At 42.6% G+C, this 22824-nt stretch overlaps 1 protein-coding gene and 1 long non-coding RNA gene across 2 annotated transcripts in view; one reads left to right on the forward strand and one right to left on the reverse strand.

Annotated features, from left to right (window-relative positions):
* Nucleotides 1–2228: 2228 nt before the first annotated feature.
* Nucleotides 2229–6542, forward strand: LOC135503469 (uncharacterized). Its single transcript, XR_010449900.1, has 3 exons — nt 2229–2367; nt 5602–5826; nt 6323–6542. It is a non-coding gene; the product is annotated as an uncharacterized LOC135503469 (long non-coding RNA).
* A 9944-nt stretch (nt 6543–16486) lies between these two features.
* LOC135502720 (U3-aranetoxin-Ce1a-like) overlaps nt 16487–22824 on the reverse strand; it is a 65928-nt gene continuing 59590 nt past the window's right edge. The window contains exon 3 of the mRNA XM_064795693.1: nt 16487–16644. Coding sequence (XP_064651763.1) covers nt 16496–16644 — 149 coding nt within the window. The 3' untranslated portion in view covers nt 16487–16495. The remainder of the gene's footprint in view (nt 16645–22824) is intronic.

A 22824-nucleotide genomic window follows, 5' to 3' on the forward strand; every position in this document is an offset into this window, starting at 1 on the left:
GCTATTTCGATTTTAATAATTTGCATTGTGTCTCGTTAAATAACTGTAACACGTGAGTCATCGGCAATTTCAACACATGTCACCACCCCTGGCACCACGATGACACCCTCGCAACTGTCTAATTCAGGGTTATACGCTGTGAATGCAAACTCAAGGGATTTTCTCACATAACATGGCGGACACCTTTGCAATACAGATTTTCCATTTTGCTGCAGTTCCCAGCCTTCATCTCGAGATAGAGCGTGAATGTCAGGATATTTTGCAAGATATTCTATGCATTCAACAGCTGTCCGAACCGTTGTTCTTTGCATTTTAAAAATCTAAAGCATCTCAAACGGTCCATATTTCTGCTTTACAGGGATGGTGCGATTTAGACAGAAAAGCGTACTGTTAATCATTACATTGCCAAGAGACACCATTTTTATATTTTCATTTTGATCCATCAAATCATCATAGACTTTCTGGCCTACAATATACACACTTGACACGGATTCTTTGCCACGTACAGTAAACTGCTCATGCAGCACAAAATTAAGCGATGCTTTGACGGGTACGGGTAGACCATTCATGATGACTGCCTGACATTGAATGACACCACAACACACATATGAGGTTTTTATCAACTGCTTGAATATTGCGTTGGAACCCCGGCATTATTAAACGTTCAAATAAGATGATATGTTGGCCTTTCTTTCCATTAGATTGTACCAACTGGCCACCGTTAGACCTATACCAATATACTGAGGTCTCTGATCTATTAATTTTCGAATATCTATCACCTGTTTATTATGAGCGAGGCAAACATGAAGAAATATCTCACTGCCTAAGTGTATGCCCTTTGTACAGTTTGGAAAGTTTGGTAAGGGACCACCCACGACATCTTTGTACGACACCGTTTCATTTATGCCAGACAGCGGTACAATGGCATCAACCTGATTTTTTGTATTCGACGTGTAAGCTATGAACACCAAAAACAAAACACATTCTAGCGCGAACATTCCCAATACAATAGAAGGCCACATTGACGCTTTACAACGTTCTTCCATTGGATTCAGCATTTTGGGACACATGCATCAACGGGAGCGTGTGCGTGCTTGACCTGTCTAATACGATGGCATCATCATAAATGCACCGTCTACCCAATTAACACCTCATTATATCATGCAATGGCTTTTTTACTAACACCCCTCTACCTATTCACACACACACCCACACACGAACGCACGCATACAAAAATGTATATATAAAAATGTCTCTTACCTTTGGAGCCTTATGAATTCAGATGTCAAAGATGATTTTCCGCGATTTCCAGTCGGAAATTTTAACACACACACACGTACACTAACGGGTCGAAATTTCAAACTTTCAAAAAAGGCAATTGGCACAAACGGCAAGCACACTCTCTTGCACTGTTCAGATGAACTGATGATGTGTCCATCGTTTCACCGGCTTTTATCTTAATGCTCAAGGTCAACCGTGTGACATGTGTTTTTTTTTAAAAAAACTTTGCTCCTTAAAACACACCACTGTCAGTGAAAACAACACCTGGCGGTCCGCAGTCTTGCCTTTTTACAAAACAAAGTCCATTGACAAATTTTCCCTCCAAATTTTACAGCGTTGGCAATTAATATCGAAAAGAAACAATACACCATCATCTGTTTCATTATCTATAGTCAAACATTTACTATTCATTAAACGCAGCTTGATCTTGTCCTCATGAGGTGCTGCAGCAGGCCACGCTACGTCATGTTTGATTGCTTTGAAAGTGTGCACAACTTTCCAAATGCAGCTGATGAGAAAACAATACTGTTTTTTGGTTTTTTTTCATATTAAGCATTTTACAGGGTCTATCAACCATCTGCCGGACATATGCGAACGTGATCTTAGACTTAACGGCTAGACTGAAGGCGTCTCTACGAAAATGTCTACCCTGTCTGTAAATTCGATCAGGCTCCTCTAAGAGGAACAACACATTCTCCTAAAAAAAGATGGATCTTCAATGCATGCAAATGCAATCATGGCAGCTGACTTGGAACGGGGCCGTTCTTTTCTATAGAAACGACCGCATGATATTTCGAAATCCAGGTGAAACGTTTACAATGCATCCTTTATGATAGGGCTATCCCGCATTTTACCGATGTTCGTGAATAGAAACAGGCGGTCATTCAGACACTGCTACCGCAGCTGAATCACACGGCCTCCATAGAAAAATCATGCGTGGTGAAGGAATTTTTTCAAAATATGTGCTGTCTTGGATGCTCAAATGCAAAACTCAAACACCCCTTCCAAAGAATTTGCTTGGATTATGTAAATTAAAACTTACATTCACTGGAAATGGAGATAATTGGATTACTCGTTCTTTTTTGGGTAAGTTTAACCTTTTCTCACATTTAGCATTTGCATCTGCCTATTTTTCATGGCAAATGCTGTGGTTTACACTCAATTATTGACAGTCACCATGAAATGATGGTTACTTCTGGCCGAATTGTCCCTAGAATCCTTATTTCAATGCGAGGGCCACTATGATTTGAAAATAACCTTCGACACACATCTCTTAATCTCAAGGGCCTGGCTATTCCCACGTCATGGCCACACTTCAAGGACATGCTCATGTACCCCAAGGACACAACCACAGTATGGTTAAAAAATAACCTCACTTTTCAAGGGCAAACTCTAAAAATCAATCTTTTTACACTCAAAGTTTATTCTCAAACCTTTTTAAGTCAAGGGCATTGTACATCAAGACCACATGTCATTACCATGTAATTAGGTCAAACTGAGGGTTGTAGGGCTGATTCATTTCAAGGACAAAAACCCAAAATCACATTACCAGCTATGGCAGGCCTAGCACACTCTGTTTTGAATAGAGGGAGACTCCATCATTCCTATTGTTTGAGATTGGACAGGTGTGAATTAATCTGGCAATTAGCCTCCTGTGCATTGTTGCATGCAAACACTAAAATGTTTGGTTTTTGCTAATTAAGGGGCAAATAAATCAGCCAAAAGTTTTGAAAGCTTCACAAATGATTGTCGCAAGAAAGTACTTTATGATAGTTTGCGAAATTTTGATTAATTCTAGGTGGAAATTAATATTTTTCGCATATTTGTTGGTAAAAAAATTGAAAATCCTCTAATTTTCAGCCCCCCTATGGACACTATGAATTTTTCTCCAATAAAGCTGAAATCTTGGGAATATAATCCTAAGAGTTATATCAACCACGTCTGAAGTCGGGAGTTTGTATCAAATGTATAGTTTCGGAGCTAGCGCAGCTAGAAAAGCCCCCAAAACCCAATTTCTCAGGAATTTACACTACGGGCTACGAGTGAAGCATTACAGATTTACCAAAATTTTAAACCTATAGATGGACCCATCGAATTTCCATCCAAATCACTCCAAATTTTGCCAGTAAATACCTAGACATATATAGAATTGTGTCAGAAGTCGGGAGTTGGGATTATTTTAACACCCCGCCCAAAAAGCCAACTTTATTGATATTTCCTATGCATTTTCCATTAGGCTTGCCAGGACCAATAAAGCAGCTGCACTAATTGGCTTGATTGGCTAGGCCCGCAATAGCTGGTAATGACGTTCTGACACATTCTAAGTCAAGGTTACGGCCCTATCTTTCCCTCACTTCAAGATCAAAGTCCTTGGAACTCAAGGATACCCCTAATTAGCTTATTAGATCGCTCATTAGCATACTAAATAGGTCAATCGCGGATCCAAGTAAAGGACAAAAACCCCAAATCACGTTCTGACACATTCTATGTCAAGGTTATGGACCTATCTTTCCCTCACTTCAAGGGCAAAGTCCTTGGAACTCAAGGATACTCCTAATTAACTAATTAGACCACTAGTTAGCATATTAAATAGGTCTATCATGCCCCAAAGTAAAGGACAAAAACCCAAAATCACGTTCTGGACCGTTCTATGTCAAGGTTAGGGACCTATCTTTCCCTCACTTCAAGCTCAAAGTCCTTGGAACTCAAGGATATTCCTAATTAGCTAATTAGACCGCTAATTAGCATACTAAATAGGTCAATCGTCAACCACAGTCACCCTATAACTACTCGTATTATTGAGGGTTTCTACAGCGAACGACGCAGAATACCAAATGTAATTAGATGCGTAGATGGTAGTCTTATTAATAGAGAGGTTGCCAACCGTCCCGACTCCCACTCCCACTCCGAGTTCAACTCGAGTCGTTCTCGGAACTCGTGACGTCGAAAAGTAGGTTGCGCGCACCAACGGGAACGGAGTTGGGAGACGTCATTCGGCCAGCCTGCGAGTCACACGGCCAAACTGGAAATCAACCAAATTAACGACGTACGAGAAAAAAAGTAAATAAAGCAGACGAAATATTCTGCAATTTTGGTGATTTACAGCTAGTAAAAAGCCGTTTCCTCTGTACCATGTCCGTATTTCTATTGTAAAACTACGAATTACTTCAGTCCAAAGATAACTAGATCCAAGAAGTACAGAGGGGAACAGAGTTTCATTCATGAAACTATATTTTGGGGCGACAGGCCTACGACGTGCGAGTCTTCCTGTCCTCCAATATCGTAGTGATGCCTATGCCCACCTGGCATCGCCATCAGATCATGCCTAGGCCTAGATGATCTTGACTGGAGGTAGCCGTGAATTTTCTCTTTGGACCAGTGCAATGGTTAATTGAAAACGTGCAGCCTATCTCAGCTATCTGGCCATGTTTTTAAGCCCTTAGGATAGCTCCTCCCAAGTCAGTCAGTACACGGCCGTTCTACACAATTTTGAACACTTCAAAAACAACAAGTTTTCTACGTCTTTTACACAAAAAATCTTGTTACAACTTAGGTGACGTGCTAGAACAGTGTGTAAGGTATATTGCTTCTTCATTGTCACTTGATTTAAATGTCTAAAAGCTAAGATAATGCAAGTGGGAGAACACTTACGAGTTCGCGGCCTCCAACTCGTAAAATCGTCCGATTTATTGGAGCAAGACGGGGAAATCCCTCGTGAAGTGATGACGTAATACGCCTAAACGGAATCACCTCGGAGTGGGAGTGGGAGTGGGGACGGTCCGCAACCTCTCTATTATCAAGACACCATCGGTCCACGAGGAGGCTTACGTGTCAAGAAATGGTTTTCATGCACTAAACATCCAAGGCGTATCCACCCATGATTTCAAGTTTACGAACGCTGGCAGGCTGGCCAGGTTCAACGCATGATGCATTCATTTGGAGCCATTGCGAGCTCAACCATGAAATGCAAAATGGGTTCGCACATGGTAGATATCTCCTGGGAGACAAAGCCTACCCGCTTCGACCTTGGCTCCTTACTCCTATTCGACGCCCACAAGATGCAGCAGAGGAACGCTTCAATGCCCACCATCGCAGAGCTCGCCAGGTGATCGAAGGAACATTTGGAAAATGGAAAATGAGATGGCTTTGTCTCAATAGGAAACCCAGTGTATTTTGACAGCCATAAAAGTTAATTTTAATGTTTAGGAATTCACGTCCTTTTAATTGGCCGTTTTTGTACAAACTGTTGCCGTTAAAGTTGACCGACTGAGTGAACAATGTTGTGCATTTTCCCGTTGATGCAAATATTTTCAATTTCAGTCTGTACAATGCCGTTCAAGCCAGAGAAGTGCTGCAAAGTCGTGGTGGCGACAGCATTGCTACATAATTTTTGCGAAGAGCGTGGTGTTCCACTCCCCGATGATGTGCCTTTGAATCTCGACGACAACCCTGATGATGATGTAAATCCTCCACTCCGGACGGCTGATGATGCAGATGGTGAAAGAATTCGAGCAGCGATAATAAGGGAGCATTTCTGAAATTAAGGTAATAAGAAACAAAATTTCTCCTTTAGTGAATTTAATTAAATCCCGCCAACAAATGTCTTTCTTAGACTTTTTCTTCTTACATGTAGTCTCAATTTGAAATCAAAACGTTACGATGACTGAACTTTCAAACAAAATCAATACATTTCATGATTATATTAAATTTCAAAAGTCAGCTGCAGTAAGGATATAAGAACACATGTTCTGCAGAGATGCTCCTGAATGATTTCCATTCAACAACCTCAGTCCTTTTTAGGAAGGTTCAGTTTGAATTTCAGTTTATCAAAAACACCAACGCTGTCACGTGTTTGATTCCTCTGTCGGGTAGGAGTGGGTGGTTTATCTTCCTGCTCTTATTTTCCCTGCGACACTAGTATCTCCAACAACTTTACTGCCCTTTATGTCATGGATGAGCGTTTCTTTTCTAACTTCGGTCGTTTTCTGTCAACTTTCAGTCGTTTCTTCTCGATCACCAGTCGTTTTTTTTCAATTTCCAGAAGTTCGGAAGTAGGCGTCGTTGTGGTTGCCTTTGGTTCCACTGCCGAAACGGTTGCAGCCTCTGCTTTACTCGATCTAACCGACTGGACAACCTTCATCTTGGCTCGTTTTGGACTGAAAAAAATTATGTAAAGTTATTCAGAAACCTAGCTGACATCCAATATTTTGACTTTAATTTTGTACTTGACTTTGTAAAATGGGTGCGGTATGGCTTCACTACCAATCTATACCTGTTACATGCTATTTGGAGTTTGTATTTCATTAATAAAGCATTATGTTAAGTTAAAGTAGTCGTGTTGGATATTGTGGCTTGCAATTTCCTTTTTATTCAAATATACATTGTACTTACCTATATGGCCGCGGTGGTGTTGGGCTTCTTGGCCAGTCAAAGGATAGTTGCCTTTTTCCCCTAAAGTTCGATTTCGACGGAAACATAAAGCTGGCAGGTGTTGGGCTTCCGATGACGTCGTCGTCGTCGTCGTCGCCGTCGCCGCCGCCGCCGCCGCCGCCGCCGCCGCCGCCGCCGCCACCACCACCACCACCACCACCACCACCACCACCACCACCACCACCACCACCACCACCACCACCACCACCACCACCACCACCACCACCACCACCACCACCACCACCACCACCACCACCACCACCATCATTATCATCAACCACTGCCAATTCTTCCCATGGTGGCCTTGTAGCTGTGGAGGATGGCTTGCTGATACCCTGAAATGTCGTTCACAAAATTAGACTTGGGCTTCAACAACGGAAAAGCCATATACATGTATAGACAACACTACATTTAAAATTTTCTCGTGCTGAAAAACATTAGAAGTGGAAAAACGCCTTAAGGTATCGGGGTAATCAACACATGTCAAACTTAATGTTAGTATTTTTGATCGGGCGGACCCAAGCCCCTCCCCCATTATGAACCAAGCAACATATCAAATTCACGCCCTCATATTCTCGGGGAAAAAAATATTTAGCTACCTACATGTATCAAAGCATTGTGCCTTTAGAGCCAGACCATTTATTGCTCTTAGTAATGATAGAGAATAGCTAAAGCCTTTTCATAGGCCTATTGAAGGATGTATGAACACGCTTACTTACTTTACGTATTTTCCCTGTGTTTTCGGTAAGTAGCATTTTTACTCGCAGTATCTACCCCACCTTCAAGGCCACACACAAGATCTGCACCCAGCAAGCCAATGATCTTCTCTTCTGTATCGTTTAAACCATCACCACTATTCTCGCCGTCATCAGAAAATGGAACATTTCCTGTCACCTGCCCCTTTTTCATTTCTTCGTACCCTTCTTTTTTGCCTTTTGCTTCAAGTCCTCCCACTTCTTCTTCACTTCTTCTCTCGTCCGGATGCATGCTTGGTAATCGTGTCCCATGCAGCTTGTTTTCGTTGTAAACTAATCGTGTCACTAAATTTGCTAGAAATCACTTTGTAATGCTGTTGCACCAGGTCAGTGTGTTTGTCGATTTCCGTCGGAGAGAAATTGGTTTTTCTAGGGCGTTTTTGGGCCATTGTAGGTGGAAAACGATGTTAGAATGCAACCAAGAAGTCTTCTGTACTGCCATGCAAACCCTTAGGCCTACTGTCACGATTGTGTATAAAATACCTTACCCTTTCATTACGAGAGACGTTTTAAAGTTTTCTATAGCAGGTTACGTGTGTTCAATCGAGACTTATTCATTCACTTTGCGTAAGCAATTGCTTAGATAATTCTTAGATAGCTTCATGAATAACACTTAGGGTTCCCTAACCTTTCACGTAAGTTCGCCCTATGAGTGCTCTTAGAGTGATCCAAGATCGGAAATAAAGGAGTGATTTGTGAATCAGGCCCCTGGTTTCTAAAAGACAGCGTGTGGACATTTCTCCCAACAGCAGAACTCTCAATCACATAAGTCCAGTCGTTCGGTGGGGTATGATTTTACTCCAAACATCCAGCTGTCTAGGCCACCACCGATTGGGCCCCGAATTTACACTAGTCAGATCGTGGCAAGACCACGACATCCTCTAACATTAACATTATGAGCAAAAAGAACGACAACCAAGTGCAGACCATTGGTTTAGGTATGCTTCCCTTGCATGCAAGTGTCTCGGTCTTGGAGGGAGAATGCAATGACACTCCCCTTAACATTTTTATTCAAAAGGGATTCCCATCGACCTGCACGTGACCGACGAGGTGCGGGCGAACATTGTTTCCAACAAATATGTGGACTTGGACACCCTGTTGCCCAAGCCCTCAGTCTCAAATTTTGTTCCAGAGGTTGGTACTTTTCAACTGGTCGATGGGACCCTCATAGTTGTTCCCACCTCCAAGACTCGCCGCATTAAGACCTTCGATGGATGGTGTACAGCTTTCAATGCATTCATTGCTGTGTATTCAAAGGCTCACTCAAAATTTACTCCTGATCTTGTCCAGTATGTGGAAATCGTTCGAAGTTTGTCGTTTGAGGGTGGGGATTGGTATTTTTATGACGAGAATTTTCGTTATGCTGAATCCCAGGATCCCTCTGCATACCCGTGGTATTCAATCAATTGGGAGCTGCACATGACAGCCAAACACAGGGGTCGCCCACAATTCATTGGGGCCCTTTCCAGTGATTTCAACCAAAAGCGGGTTAACTCAGCATACAACAAGCAACCGCAACAACAGCAGCCCTTTCGTAAGGGCGGGTACCCAGTTTCCTTTCCACAGGGTACCTGCTATCGGTTCCACAAGGGTGTGGGTTACACCTCCCAAGAGTGTAAATTCTCACATTCGTGTTCCATAAAATGGGCGCTCCCATCCGGCCTCTACATGCTCAAAACATTCGTCCTCATCTAACCCCATCAGCATCCCTAACCCCTGACCTGACCCCAGCACGAGGCATCGATCAAAAGCTCCCTACTCAGGTCAATCCAGCGGTGCTAGGTGCGTTTCTTTCCGGATACTATCCAAAAAAGACAGAGTTTCTGATAAAAGGTTTTCAAGATGGTTTTGATCTAGGTTTTGAAGGGGATCTCGTTGATTTTTGTCTCCAAACCCTTAAAACCGCTAAGGAAATGCCAGATTTGTGGACCGAAAATTGGCTAAGTGACTTTCCAAAGGCCGGCTAGCCGGGCCTTTTTTCTCGGCCTCCTTTTCTGGTCTTCAGAACTTCACCCATCGTTCTATGTCCTGATAAAACCCCAGGTGAATTCAGACTCATTCATCATTTATCCTATCCTAAGGGTTCCTCGGTCAATGATGGTATTCCTTTTGACAAATGCACGGTAAAATACGCTACCATTGATACAGCCATTCAGTTGATCAAAAAAGTGGGACGAGGTTGTTACCTCGCTGTGACCGACATCGAGTCGGCCTTCAGGCTCCTGCCTGTCCGTTTTTATGATTATCCTCTTCTGTGCTTCACTTGGAATGGTTTGTTCTATCACGATAAATGCCTCTCTATGGGTTGTTCTTCTACTTGTTCTCTTTTTGAACGGTTCAGTACAAGTCTTGAGTGGGTCGCCCAGGTAAAATTAGACATCCCATTCGTCACTCATGTTCTTGATGACTTTTTGTTCGTCACCAAGTCTCTCCCTGAAGGTTTTGCAGCACAAACCAATTTTCTAGCATGTGCCAAAAAGTCAGTGCACCAATAGTGCAAGAAATAACGTCGGTCCCCTTGCAGAGTTGGCATTCGTAGGTATTTAACTCGACACTTGGGCTTTTGAAGCCAGGCTCCCGCCTGACAAAAAGCCAAGTGCAAACTGCTCCTGAATCAATTCCTAGGTATGGAAAAGGCTACTCTCCGTGAATTACTGTCCCTCATTGGCCTGCTCAATTTCGCTGTTTGTGTCGTGTCTCCTGGTCGTCTATTTCTTTGGCGCCTCACAATTGGCTTGAAGCATCACAGTCATGGGCAGCGTATCACTAAAGAGGTCAAGCAAGATCTTTATCTGTGGCTTCAATTTCTGTCCGATTTCAACGGCCGCTGTTTTTCCTCAAAGCCAGATTTCACTCATCGGAAACGCTTCACCTCTACACTGATAGTTCTACTACAATAAGTTTTGGTCTAGTTTTGTTACTCATTGGGCATACGGTGTTTGGGAAGACCAATTTCATTCATTCAATATGATTGCTATTTTGGAATTTTATCCCATCGTTCTTGTTCTCCACTTGTTTTCAAAGCGAACAAGGTTGTCATTTTTCACACGGAAAAACGAAGCCTTAGTACACGTGATCAATTCGCAGTCTGCAAAAGAACCCTTAATCCTTTCCATTTTATGTAGGCTAGTTCTCGTCTGTCTGCAACATGATATTCTTTTCATGTAAATAATATTTTATGTGATTCTCTTTCTCGCCTACAGTTTTCTGAATGCTTCAAGAGACTATGGGATGGACGCCAGTCCCACGACGATCAAGCCGTATCTGCATGATGCAAACTTTTTCCGACAGTGAAGGATCTGGTAGCGCCAAACCTATCTTCGTTTTCTCTGGCCTACTTCGCTTTTCTGCGCATTGGCGAAATAACTTCCCGCTCTTCAAAAATCTCAACTCTCCTCGAGCGTTCAGATCTTCAGATTGACTTGCTCTCTCCCGCTTCCGGCATGTCCCTTATCTTCTAGCAGTATACACACAATAAAGGTGGTAGGCCAGTAGTTATTCAGGTATCAAACCAGGATGACAAAAACATCTGTCCAGTCTCCAATATGATCAGTTACTTATCGGTGCTTCCCAGATCTTCAGGTTCCTCATTCATACAGGCTGCTGGCTTGTCGGTAACCCGGTCTTACTTCACTTTTTACCTTCGCAGCCTGCTCCAAGCATGCTCCCTGGATTCCACTCTATACCAGGGTCACTCTTTTCGTATTGGTGCGGCATCTTGGGCTGCCCAAGCGGGGTTTCTGATCAGCACATCCAGCTATTAGGGAGATGGAAATTAGATGCGTTCCACAAGTACAGTACAACCTCTCTATTGCGGACACCCATGGGACTGGGCCCAGGTGTCCGCAATAGAGAGGTGTCCGCAATAGAGAGGTTATGCCAAATCGTCCGATAGGTGGATTTGAAGTTCCCGCCTTGCAGGTCTTGGTTTTCTCTGTGTCGACATCTAGCGTAGAAACTTTAAACCTGTTGGCTGATCGGTATTTGCTTGTGATGTTGCGTTGAATGACGTGAGCTACTCAGAGCGTGAATAATCTCTCTAGTAAAAGGTGCCCCTTTTATTGCAAAATCTCCTCGACATGTGATAATGTGTCAAAAAACACCATAATTTCTGTCGATCAGCCACCTTTGATAAATAATTATTTTTTTCTAATTTCTCTACTAACGCATATTCGCCGCAACACTGACAAAACCGCGTGGATTTATGAGTGTCCGTAGACACAAAAGGCCTATGTGATTAGTTGAAAAGATAAGTAAACAAATGCCACGGCTTAATTAGGATACAAAAACACAATGCCAATGCCGCGGCTTAATGAGGATACAAAAACACAATGCCATGGGGTAATTACGTTGATTAATTGCGCGAATATCACACCTGTCGGGCCTACTTGACTCTCCAAGCGCAAGCGGGAAGCCATTGTTTTTGCCTACTGTCCGTAATTGGGAGGGAATTGGACCAAAAATTGGCTATCGCCCTGTCCGCAATTCGGAATAGAGAGGTGTCCGCCGTACAGAGGTTTTGTTATTGGAAATGACTTAGAAAAAATCGGGACTGGCCGGACGTGTCCGTTATGTAGAGGTGTCGCCTGGCAAAGGTGTCCGCAGAGGGAGGTTCTACTGTATATTCGTAACGCATCAAACCAGGTGTAAACTTTATTTAAGTCTGTTCATGAGCTTCCATGGGGCAGCTCGTTTCCTCTATTTCCATTCAGTTGGGAATTTTCTTACAAATTGGGGCTTCCATGGGGTGGCCTCCAGTGATCCTTTTGCTCTTATACGTTTAGCTCTTTCAACAGTAAGTACAGTTTACAAGGTCTGCCTTCCATTGGGCGGGCAATACACCTTGTCTGCTTTTATTAGTGAGGTTTCGCAACCACCCGGTTAGGCCCTTCGACGACGTTTATCTATTGTTCAGGTAAACTCACACAATAGATAAACGTCGTCGTAGGGCCTAAACGGGTAGTTGCGAAACCTCACTATTATAAAGTTTTAGGACTGGACTTCCACAGTCTTTCCCTTTCAATCTTATATCGGTACATTTTTAATTCACATTTAATTTTTGACACTGAGTAACTAAACTACTTATTCCTTCTCCGTTCCGTAGGCGTTTGGCGATTTTTGCCCTACTCCATGGTTTTTTCATGGCCCCTCATCATCCAGCTGGATTTGTAAATACCATAATCATCTGCGCTGGAATTTCAATATCATCTTCGGGCCCATCATTATCATAAATCTTAAAATAAAAAGTCACTCAGTGTCTTATTATGTCCGTATCCGGCCTATGCCTCATTCTGTTCACAGCAGGTTCAGAGGAAGGTGCTTATCCTAACTAACTTGCACAACCTTTAGGCCAGTTTCATTTTCTTACCTTAATGGCTTTCAGTGATTCTTCGCAACAAGCTCCTTTCTCGTTCCGGGCTGTTCTCTGTTAAAAAATAACCCAGTTCTGGGATGTTTAGAATCTCGGAACTAGTCACAACCTTTGTATATTGTCACAACCCCGGAGGAGAAATCACAAAGCATATTTCTGTCAATACTCGTACTGGGAGAAATACATTTGTGGATCCCCTCTAGGGACAATTGTAATTTACCAGGCCTTCCAGGATCGCTAATTACGATGCAAATTTCCCGCCTTCAGGTCAAGGCTGCACACTTCGTTGCACATGCCTGTGCCAATCAAAATTCTTTTCCCCAGCACGTGACCTGAGACGGCCAATCAGCGTTGATGTTGCCCAGCGTCCTTTTACACAAATTTCTGGGGTCATTCCAATTTATTATTTCTTGGAGGCAACACCATGCTCTTTCTTACCCACCCTCCCTCACCTTCTCCGCGTTCCTGGTTGTCCTATTGTTTCATGTGTCCCAACTTTGGGTCACAATCTTGGGTCGGTTTTTGCCCCACTCCCTCCACGGTTTTTTCATGGCACCTCGTCATCCAGCTGCTTCTTGTAAATACCAAAATCATCTGCGCTGGAATTTTGATATCATTTTGGGGCCCATCATTATTATCAATCTTTAAAAAAAAGGCACTCAGTGTCCTTATTAAATCCATATCCGGCTTATGCCCCGTTCTGTTCACAGCAGGTTCAGAGGAAGGTGCTAGTCCTGACTAACTTGCACAACCTTTAGGCCAGTTTCATTTTCTTACCTTATTGGCTTTCAGCCTCTCTTATCAAAAAATAATTCTTATCAAAAAATAATTCTTCCCAACAAGCTCCTTCCTCGTTCCGGGCTGTTCTCTGTTAAATAATAACCCAGTTCTTGGATGTTTAGAATCTCGGAACTAGTCACAACCTTTGTATATTGTCACAACCCCGGAGGAGAAATCACAAAGTATATTTCTATCAATACTCGTATTGGGAGATATACATTTTTGGATCCCCTCTAGGGACAATTGTAATTTACCAGGCCTTCCAGGAATCGCTAATTACCATGCAAATGTCCCGCCTTCCGGTCAAGGCTGCACACGCCCGTGCCAATCAAAGGTCTTTTCCCCGGCACGTGACCTGAGACGGCCAATCAGCGTTGATGTTGCCCCGCATCCTTTGACCTAAATTTCTAGGGGTCTTTCCAATTTATTATTTCTTGGAGGCAACACCATGCTCTTTATTTCTTACCTACCCTCCCTCACCTACTCCGCCTTCCTGGTTGTCCTATTGTTTCACGTGTCCCAACTTTGGGTCACAATCTTGGGGCGGTTTTCGCCCCACTCCACGGTTTTTTCATGGCCCCTTGTCATCCAGCTGCTTCTTGTAAATACCAAAATCATCTGAGCTTGAATTTTAATATCATTTTGGGGCCCATCATTATTATCAATCTTAAAATAAAACTTCACTCAGTGTCCTTACTATGTCCATATCCGGCTTATGCCTCATTCTGTTCACAGCAGGTTCAGAGGAAGGTGCTTGTCCTAACTAACTGGCACAACCTTTAGGCCAGTTTCATTTTCTTACCTTAATGGCTTTCAGCCTCTCTTATCAAAAAATAATTCTTCTCATCAAGCTCCTTTCTCGTTCCGGGCTGTTCTCTGTTAAATAATAACCCAGTTCTTGGATGTTCAGAATCTCGGAACTAGTCACAACCTTTGTATATTGTCACAACCCCGGAGGAGACACCACAAAAATGCTTTGTCTCTGCCACACCGATCCTAGAAGCTGTATGAGGCGCTGTTGCAGCAAAAAAATTCAAATACTACTAAGTGTCTCTCAATGCCGGCGTATGTTGATTAAATGGCTTGTGTTTGAATGAGTTTCTGGCTGACCTTGTTAAGCCTATGCAAGACTGGCTACATGTACTGCTCTCAACTTATCTTCCACCAATATCATTGCATTGACAATTTCAAATGCCAATTTTCAAACAGCCTGTTACACACAACCAATTCCTACAGTTTTGGGCTCTAAGTTATATCACACACACTCACAAAATATTCAATGCTCCTTTTTAGCTCACCTTTGGGGAGCTTATACGATACCGTGGCGTCCGTCATCATCCGTTAGCGGAGCACGTTTCGTCACCGCTAGGGTTAGATGGCTAAACTTGGTGTGATGGTAGCTTTGGGCAATATGCCCAGAAACATTTTCTTTTTCGCGATATGACCTACTTTCTGGCCTCCAGGCGGCCATCCTTGAAATAGTTTTTTGCCTTTTTGAAGCTAGTGGCTGTACGTAGAGTGACGAAATTTTTATGGCGGGTGTATCTAGTAAAGTTAAATTACATATCACCTTGTTTTTTGATTTGACCTACTTTTCAAGGTCACAGAGGTCGAAAATCACTAAAACACCGATAGGTGGCACGTTTCGTTTCTATTTGAGCTAGAAGGTTCTTAACTTGTGACGACGTATATCTAGGCCCCCTATATTCTACCCCAAAAAATTGTCCCGCTCGGACTTCAAATATGGCCGCCAGGTGGCCACATCTTGAAAATAAAACAAAGTCGGATTGCAACCAAATTTCATGTAATTCTATATCTATGTAGGCCTACTCTCTACAACATCCCTGATTTTCAGTCAAATCCATCGACCAATCCATCGACCACATCTTGAAAATTAAACAAAGTCCTATTACTCCGAAACTAATGATCGGATTGCAACCAAACTTCATGTGATTATGTATATATGTACTCTTATCAATAGCCCTAATAGCATTCCGCGAAGTTACTATTTATAGCTCACAAGGTCATTTGCATAAGATATTGATGACGTTTTAGTCACGTGACAGTCGGACATCGACACTTATTTCTACGCATTTGAGCTTATTTCTAAGTCAATTATCTTTGACCCTGCATTGTTTTTAGCATGAATGATCCCATAGAGTCAGAGAGAGAAATATTCAGAATAATTATGTAGTATTTCCAACACTCGGACATGTGCCAGATTGAGTCTAACTGCCCTAGTTAGAAAGCCTGAATCCATTACGAAACCGCATGTTTGTCCGACATTGCCTGTAATTCAGCGATGGGGAAATAGAGGGCAGCCGCTGCAGTGACCTCATCATCGCGGAATGCTATTGTCAGTCAAATCCCATGACAAATATGGCCGCCGGGCCGCCATCTTGAAAATCCAATGAAGTCCTATTACTCCTAAACTGTTGAACAGATGTCAAACAATTTCCATGTGACATGACTCTTCAGTAACCCTGAAATTCAGTCAACTTTATAACCAATTTTTTACTTAAATGGTAGCGGTAATTTTCTTTTGTGCCATTGAGCCGAGAAGAATAATATTATTCAATGGAATCAAAACTGGTGAAACTAGCCAGGGATTGTTCCTAACATATCCACTGCAAATGACATGCATTACATTACCCGAGTTGAGCACATGGTCCCTGGACCATTTGTTTTAAACCTTTGTGATGTATCTTTTCTTATTTTAATTACTTTACTTCTTACTTGACTATAAGTATAAAAAGCACTCAGTGGATTTCGTTCATAACATAATACGTTTACAAAATCCATGGTAGAAAAAAGCTTTGGAAATGATAACACACTTGTCAATTTCTAGTTATTATTCGATATACTGACGATACAATAGTTAGTAAGTGTACTTTTCCAAAACCATTCTCATTTCATCCATGTCAGCATCGCCAGATCCTACCGACATGTCGGTGGGGGCAATCAGGCAGTGACCACGCTTGTCTGGCACGATACCATCCATCCAGTCGGGGCGGGAACATGACAAACCTGGAAAACAAGGACACGAATATCTCACGTGGTTAAAAGAGTTTGTGACGACGGGCCTATAAGGTGAAGTCATATCCTCTTCCTGATAACTCGATTCCGATGCCGTTGCAGATGGTGCTAAGATTTGTTATACAATATGCCTTATATAGGGTGTCTCATAAAAAAGGTAATCCGAGCGAAATGGGTTAATATTTTTAAACCTTTCATTGTGTATCTTTTCACATTGCAGAACATAAAGTAGAAGCTATGAGCTTTGTTTTGATATCATTGTGACGTCCATGCAGTCACGCATGACTGAGCACCATGGTCTTTAAACTGTTTCTTTGTGCGGAGAACGAGTAATCGCGCTGAATCGCCCAGTTGAGTGGCCACCAGATTTGACACCCTATGATTTTTTTCTTTTGGGGTACCTGAAGAACAAGGTTTATGTTACTCCAGTTCAAGGTCTAGCAGAAGTAAGATCTCGCATAATTCGGGAGGTCAATGAGTTGAAGGACAATCAAGAGATGGTGACATGGGCAGTTCAAGATATGTGTCGACGTTGTCGCAATGCATCCAAATAGGAGGGGGGGGGGGGGGGGGGCAGGGGGAGATTGTAAAAAAGTTGAATTCATGTGGAATAAAAAATTTCTGAAAGAAAGTGATGTGTTGTTGATCATTAAACATGCTTTCATTCTCAGCCACGTAATGTGGCTTAATGTCAAGCTTGAATCTCCGTACTTGAAACAAGGTTATTTCTGCATGTCTTTTTTAAGACCATGGTGCTCAGTCATGCATAGCAGGTTAGACGTCGCAATGGCATCAACACAAAGCTCATAGCTTCTACTTTACTGTGATGTATGAGAGAAGTTGTAGAAAGTATGGTTTAAAAATATTGACCCATTTTGCTAGGATTACCTTTTTTTATGAGACAACCTGTGCAATGGGGTAATTTTTTCAATGAAAAAGATGGTGGCGCAGGGTTGTAGATCATCAGTGTGGCAATTTGCTCTCTTAGTCTGAAATATCTAGATAATAGAATTTATGAAATTAAGTATGAACGCTTTGACTAGACTGCCGTATATGGACTTGCATGGAACCCCCATGGTAAAATTCCTGTGTGGTACTAAGCGGTTCATATACAGCTGAAGAGTTTAAAGATCATAGAGACCTCCCCCCATTTATTTTGGAGGGTGTTATTAGTATCACTTTAAATTCTTTCTTTCTTATTTTCAAGATTAGGGGTCTTAGGTGAGGCTTGTTTAATTTATTCATTGTAATACAAGCAAATTACGCTGGGTGCAGGCATGTTCAGATGAGGTAGTTCAAGAACAACAAATTACTGGCCTTAACCACAATTGTTATAGATCAAGCATGGTACCCCGCCCTTGGAAATGTTGGAGGAGTGTTCACCTGGAGGAGAGTTGAATTATGGGCGGTTTTGATTGAATAGTGATTTGATTGATTGTGATGTAGTGATGTATATAGTGATGTAAATAGAATCCCAGTCGGCAGCCCCCCTCCCCCCTTAACACCATCTTAACCACAACTCAGTTAATGCCAGCAAAACAATGATGTGTGAAAAGTTTGCCCTCTTGTGATTACCCCCCCCCCCGTCCACTACCAGGAACAGGTCAAAGGCCTACATGTAGAGCCCCTTTGACACCATCCCCTCCCTCCAGTCCAGACAGGTAGAGAGCCCCCACCCCAAGACTGATTAAGAACCCTTTTGACGCCACCCTCTACCAACCCCAGACTGGTGGAGAGCCCTTTTGACCCCCCACCCCTAGACTGGTAAAGAACCCTTTTGACACCACCTCCTACCGGCCCTAGACTGTTGCAGAGCCCTTTTGTCACCACCCCACCCCCTCTAGACAGGTGGAGAGCTCCGACACCATCCCGGTATGTCTGGTAAATGAACAAAAACACATGCTTTCATATAACATTCCCAAAACCATGTCCTTTGGGTGATGATGTAGTAGGAATTAAAAATAGATTGGGGAAGTCCTTTTTGGCTCACCGTAGGGGAGTCTATACAACAGTGCAGTGTCCGTCGTCCGTCGTCGTCTGTATCCTGTTTCAAAAACAGAGGCACATTTCTTAACCGCTAAAGCTATTAACTTGAAACTTTGTACACATGACCCCCCCCCCCCCCCCGGTCCTGAGAGCAAGGTCCCCTAGGTACTCAGAGCAAGGATACACAACATATTCTATGGCTTTTTGGTTTGACCTAATTTTTAAGGTCACATAGGTCAAATGGTGTGAATTGGCCGTTTGAGTGTAACTATGGCACGTTTCTTAACCGCTAAAGCTATGAATTTGAAATTTGGTACACATGACTCCCTATGTCATGTAACCTCTGACACTGAATTTCGGTCTGATCTGATTCTTGACTTGGCCACCAGGGGGCCAGAAGTGGAAACCTAAAAAGTGTGATATCTCTCGTATCAGTGACTCCTTTTCAATAAAACCGTTATGGTAGGTTATCCAAGCAAGGATACATCGCATATCGTACGGGTTTTTGATTTGACTTAGTTTTCAAGGTCACAGAGGTCAAATGGCGTCAATTGGTCGTTTGAGTGTAACTATGGCACGTTTCTTAACCGATCAAGCTATGAACTTGAAATTTGGTACACATGACTCCCTACATCATGTAACCTTGGACATCGAATTTCGATCTGATCTGATTCTCGACTTGGCCACCAGGGCCCATATTCATAAAACCCTGTTAAACTAGCAGTCAACTAGGCCTTAGCAGGCTGCCAAATGCCTAGTTGGCTGCTCCATAGTCTGCTGCTATGTTCCTATTCATAAAACCTTGCTAAGAAAATTGCCAGGAAGTTGTCAACTAAGATTTTGTGAGTTGTTAGCTAGGCACTTGGCCTTTGTCCCAAACCACATACCACAGGGCGCGTTAGTTTCACTTTCAATAGGGGATGGCATGTGAGCATTGTATGTGTGTCTTTCGACATAATATCAACACCTAAAATAATTTGTAACTCCGCACTAGATGGACCAATTCCGTTTGCGACATATGGTTGGAATTGTCTATTATTTCCCTATTGGCATTTTTTTAATGTTGCAGGGTTCTGATAGTTTGATTTTAAGAATTAAAAAAGGCCCCAAAATAAAAAAGATATACCCGGTTGATTGAATTTTGTTTTGTCAACGTTTTTGAGTTGTGCTTGAAACTTGAGTTACTTCTTATACTTTTAGTGAAAAGAAATTCTCATTTAATGTTCGTGATATTGTATAGAAATTATCCAAATTTGACATTTTGATATTCTTTGATATTTCAGGATTTTTCAATGTCATTGAATACTAGAGGGGGTAACATGAGTATACATAAAAAATCAAATCAAAATATCGCCTGTAGAGGCAGAAACATATCAAAACTAGTTTGATTACGATGATATAATAATTCGCTTAAAATTTCAAGATTTCAACACGCGATAATGCTCAAATTCATGGAATATTTCATGGGGGAATGAACAGACCACAGTTGCATTGAAAAATCTTGAAAAAAAATTATTTTGATATTTTGATAGATCACAAAAATTTGAATAAGTATGTCTCTGAATATTCTGTTCTCTTCTCATCACACGTTGCACTGTTGCCAGCTCCTGAATTCATCTTGCCTCTGAATCCAATGTAGAATTGACAAAATTAGCTGCCAACTAGTGACTTAGAGGTACCCCAGAGCACCTCTAAATTTAGCAGACAACTTAGCACCAAACTAAGCTTAGCGGGGTTTTATGAATAGTGAGGTTTCGCAACCACCCGTTTAGGCCCTACGACGACGTTTATCTATTGTGTGAGTTTACCTGAACAATAGATAAACGTCGTCGAAGGGCCTAACCGGGCGGTTGCGAAACCTCACTAATAACACTTAGTATCCAACTGCGTTTAGTTGGCAGCTAGGGTCAAACATAGTTGCCAACTAGGCTTAGCAGGCTTTTATGAATATGGGCCCAGGAGGCCAAAACTAAAAAAGGTAAAAAGCCCAATATCTCGCTTATTAGAGACTTGTTTTCGATGATATTTTTATGGTAGGTACTCCAAGCAACGATACATCACATGGCATACCGACTTTAATTTGACTTATATACTAAACATGTAGCATGTTTCTTGACCAGGATGAATTCCAAATCACCAAATATCTATGCGGTGAGCACAATGCCCCCTGGCCGTTTCATGTTGATGATGTCATTGGCATTAAGAATAGATTGGGGCACACATAGGGTTAGTGCCTAAACAACAAAAAAACAACTCACTCTAATTATTTCAGTGTCTTCCCACCGCATAATCTTCCAACACTAATAGTTATAATCTTCTAAACTAAAAACCACAGGCGGTCGAGACTGTAAGGCTACCATAAGAGACCAGAATTTCAAGAAAGAACCACATTGCAATCTCACAGGAATTCCCTTGATGATGTCATTCCAATAGGGAAATCCCATTGCATCTAAAAATAGATCGGGGCATCCACACGGATAAAATGCCTCCAAAAACAAATATATTCATTACAGTTAGTTTTTTTACGCTACGAACCCTGATTAATAATCAACCAATATACACAGGTCATGGAGGTATGACTTGCCCCGATATTGCCGCAAATATTCACCAACACGCGAGGGATAGCAAGTGACTCCAAGAAGCCGATGAGGCGTATAGTTCGTGGCGCGTATAGCTGTAATTTCTAAAATCTGCATTTCCTAGAATCGTCGTGAGGGATCGCGAGCTCTAGAATCCGCAGGTTCTAGAACCGTGAGCAATAGATCTCGTGAGTGATAGAAGTTCCCAAAAAATCCGTTATGTGGCGCCACTATCGTGAGCGATAGCAGTTCAAACAATTTCCGTTATGTGGCGCCACTGTCGAACTGTCGCACTGACCTCCTCATACTATGTATATAGTCTTGGAGAATAAAGCTGAATTGAATTCAATTGAACTGTCGCACTGTCGCATCGTATTGTTTTTGCTGTAAGCGACACTGCAACATTATCATTTTTGTGCTGCTTCGTCCATTTATGATTTACAATGATTATTCTGTTCTACTACATGTATTCAGTTGTGTGGTACCATCTGCTTTGATTTATTAATGGCCTTACTAGTTCATCTTACGGGCCGTGTTAAACGAATCCTGCGAGAGGTTCGGATATGCTCAGACAGACAAGTTAATGTATAGAGGATCATGTAGTTTTCATGGTTGACTCTTTAGCAAGAGATTGTAGTCATTTATGCAATGGGGATGCCAATCTAGAGGTAATCCCAACTATATCCCTGGTTGAAGCATTGCAATTGCTGAATGCTCTGCTTGAGGGACAGGGAAAACAGGCTGAGAGTGAGACGGGGGGGGGAATGGTTTTTGCCAACCTACCGACCACGGCGTCAGTCCTGTCAGTAACTTGGGTATTGTGAATGGTCCTGCCCAGGATGGCCCCCAACCGCTACTACGATCGTTAGGCTTCTAAACAAAATAAGTTTGAAAATATATATAGGCCTACACTTTTTTGGGGGACAAAATGCATGCGATCTCATTCATAATCATTTTGTTTGGACGAATACTTCGATCATCACACACTTGAATTTGCTCTGTCTGACGATGGGGCACCGTAAGCAACATTAGATGCAGATGCAGATGCCGGCCTGCTACTACAACTAGGCATAGTAGCGAAGGCCCCACCAGCAGCAATCGACATTGGCCTAGAAAATAAAGTGCTTGGCCGAGGAGGCGGAGGACGACGACGTGGTGTAGAATCAGGGTTTATACTCGGGTTCATATCACTAGCCTCTGCTCTCGGCTGTCTCTGCTGCAGCTGATCGGGCTGCTGCTGGTCCAAAATCTGCACTACTTGCTGAAGCAGTAGTGCTGCCTGTTGCAGTTGCGACTGGTCGCACATTTTTAAAATTGCAACGAAAGTAGCCTACGCATGTACGCGCTTTCTGACAGTGACAAGTACCACGTGTTGAGGCCAACTGACAGTAGTGTCGCTAACAGCAAAAACAATACGACGACGTCAATATGCGACAGTGGCGCCACATAACGCGGGTTCTAGAACTCGCGGTATCTACCCCTCACGACGATTCTAGGAAATGCAGATTTTCGAAATTACCGCTGTACGCGCCACGAACTATACGCCTCATCGGCTTCTAGGAGTAACTTGCTATCCCTCGCGCGTTGGTGAATATTTGCGGTTATA

The sequence above is a fragment of the Lineus longissimus genome, chromosome 19 (genome assembly GCF_910592395.1).
Source record: "Lineus longissimus chromosome 19, tnLinLong1.2, whole genome shotgun sequence".
NCBI lineage: Eukaryota > Metazoa > Nemertea > Pilidiophora > Heteronemertea > Lineidae > Lineus > Lineus longissimus.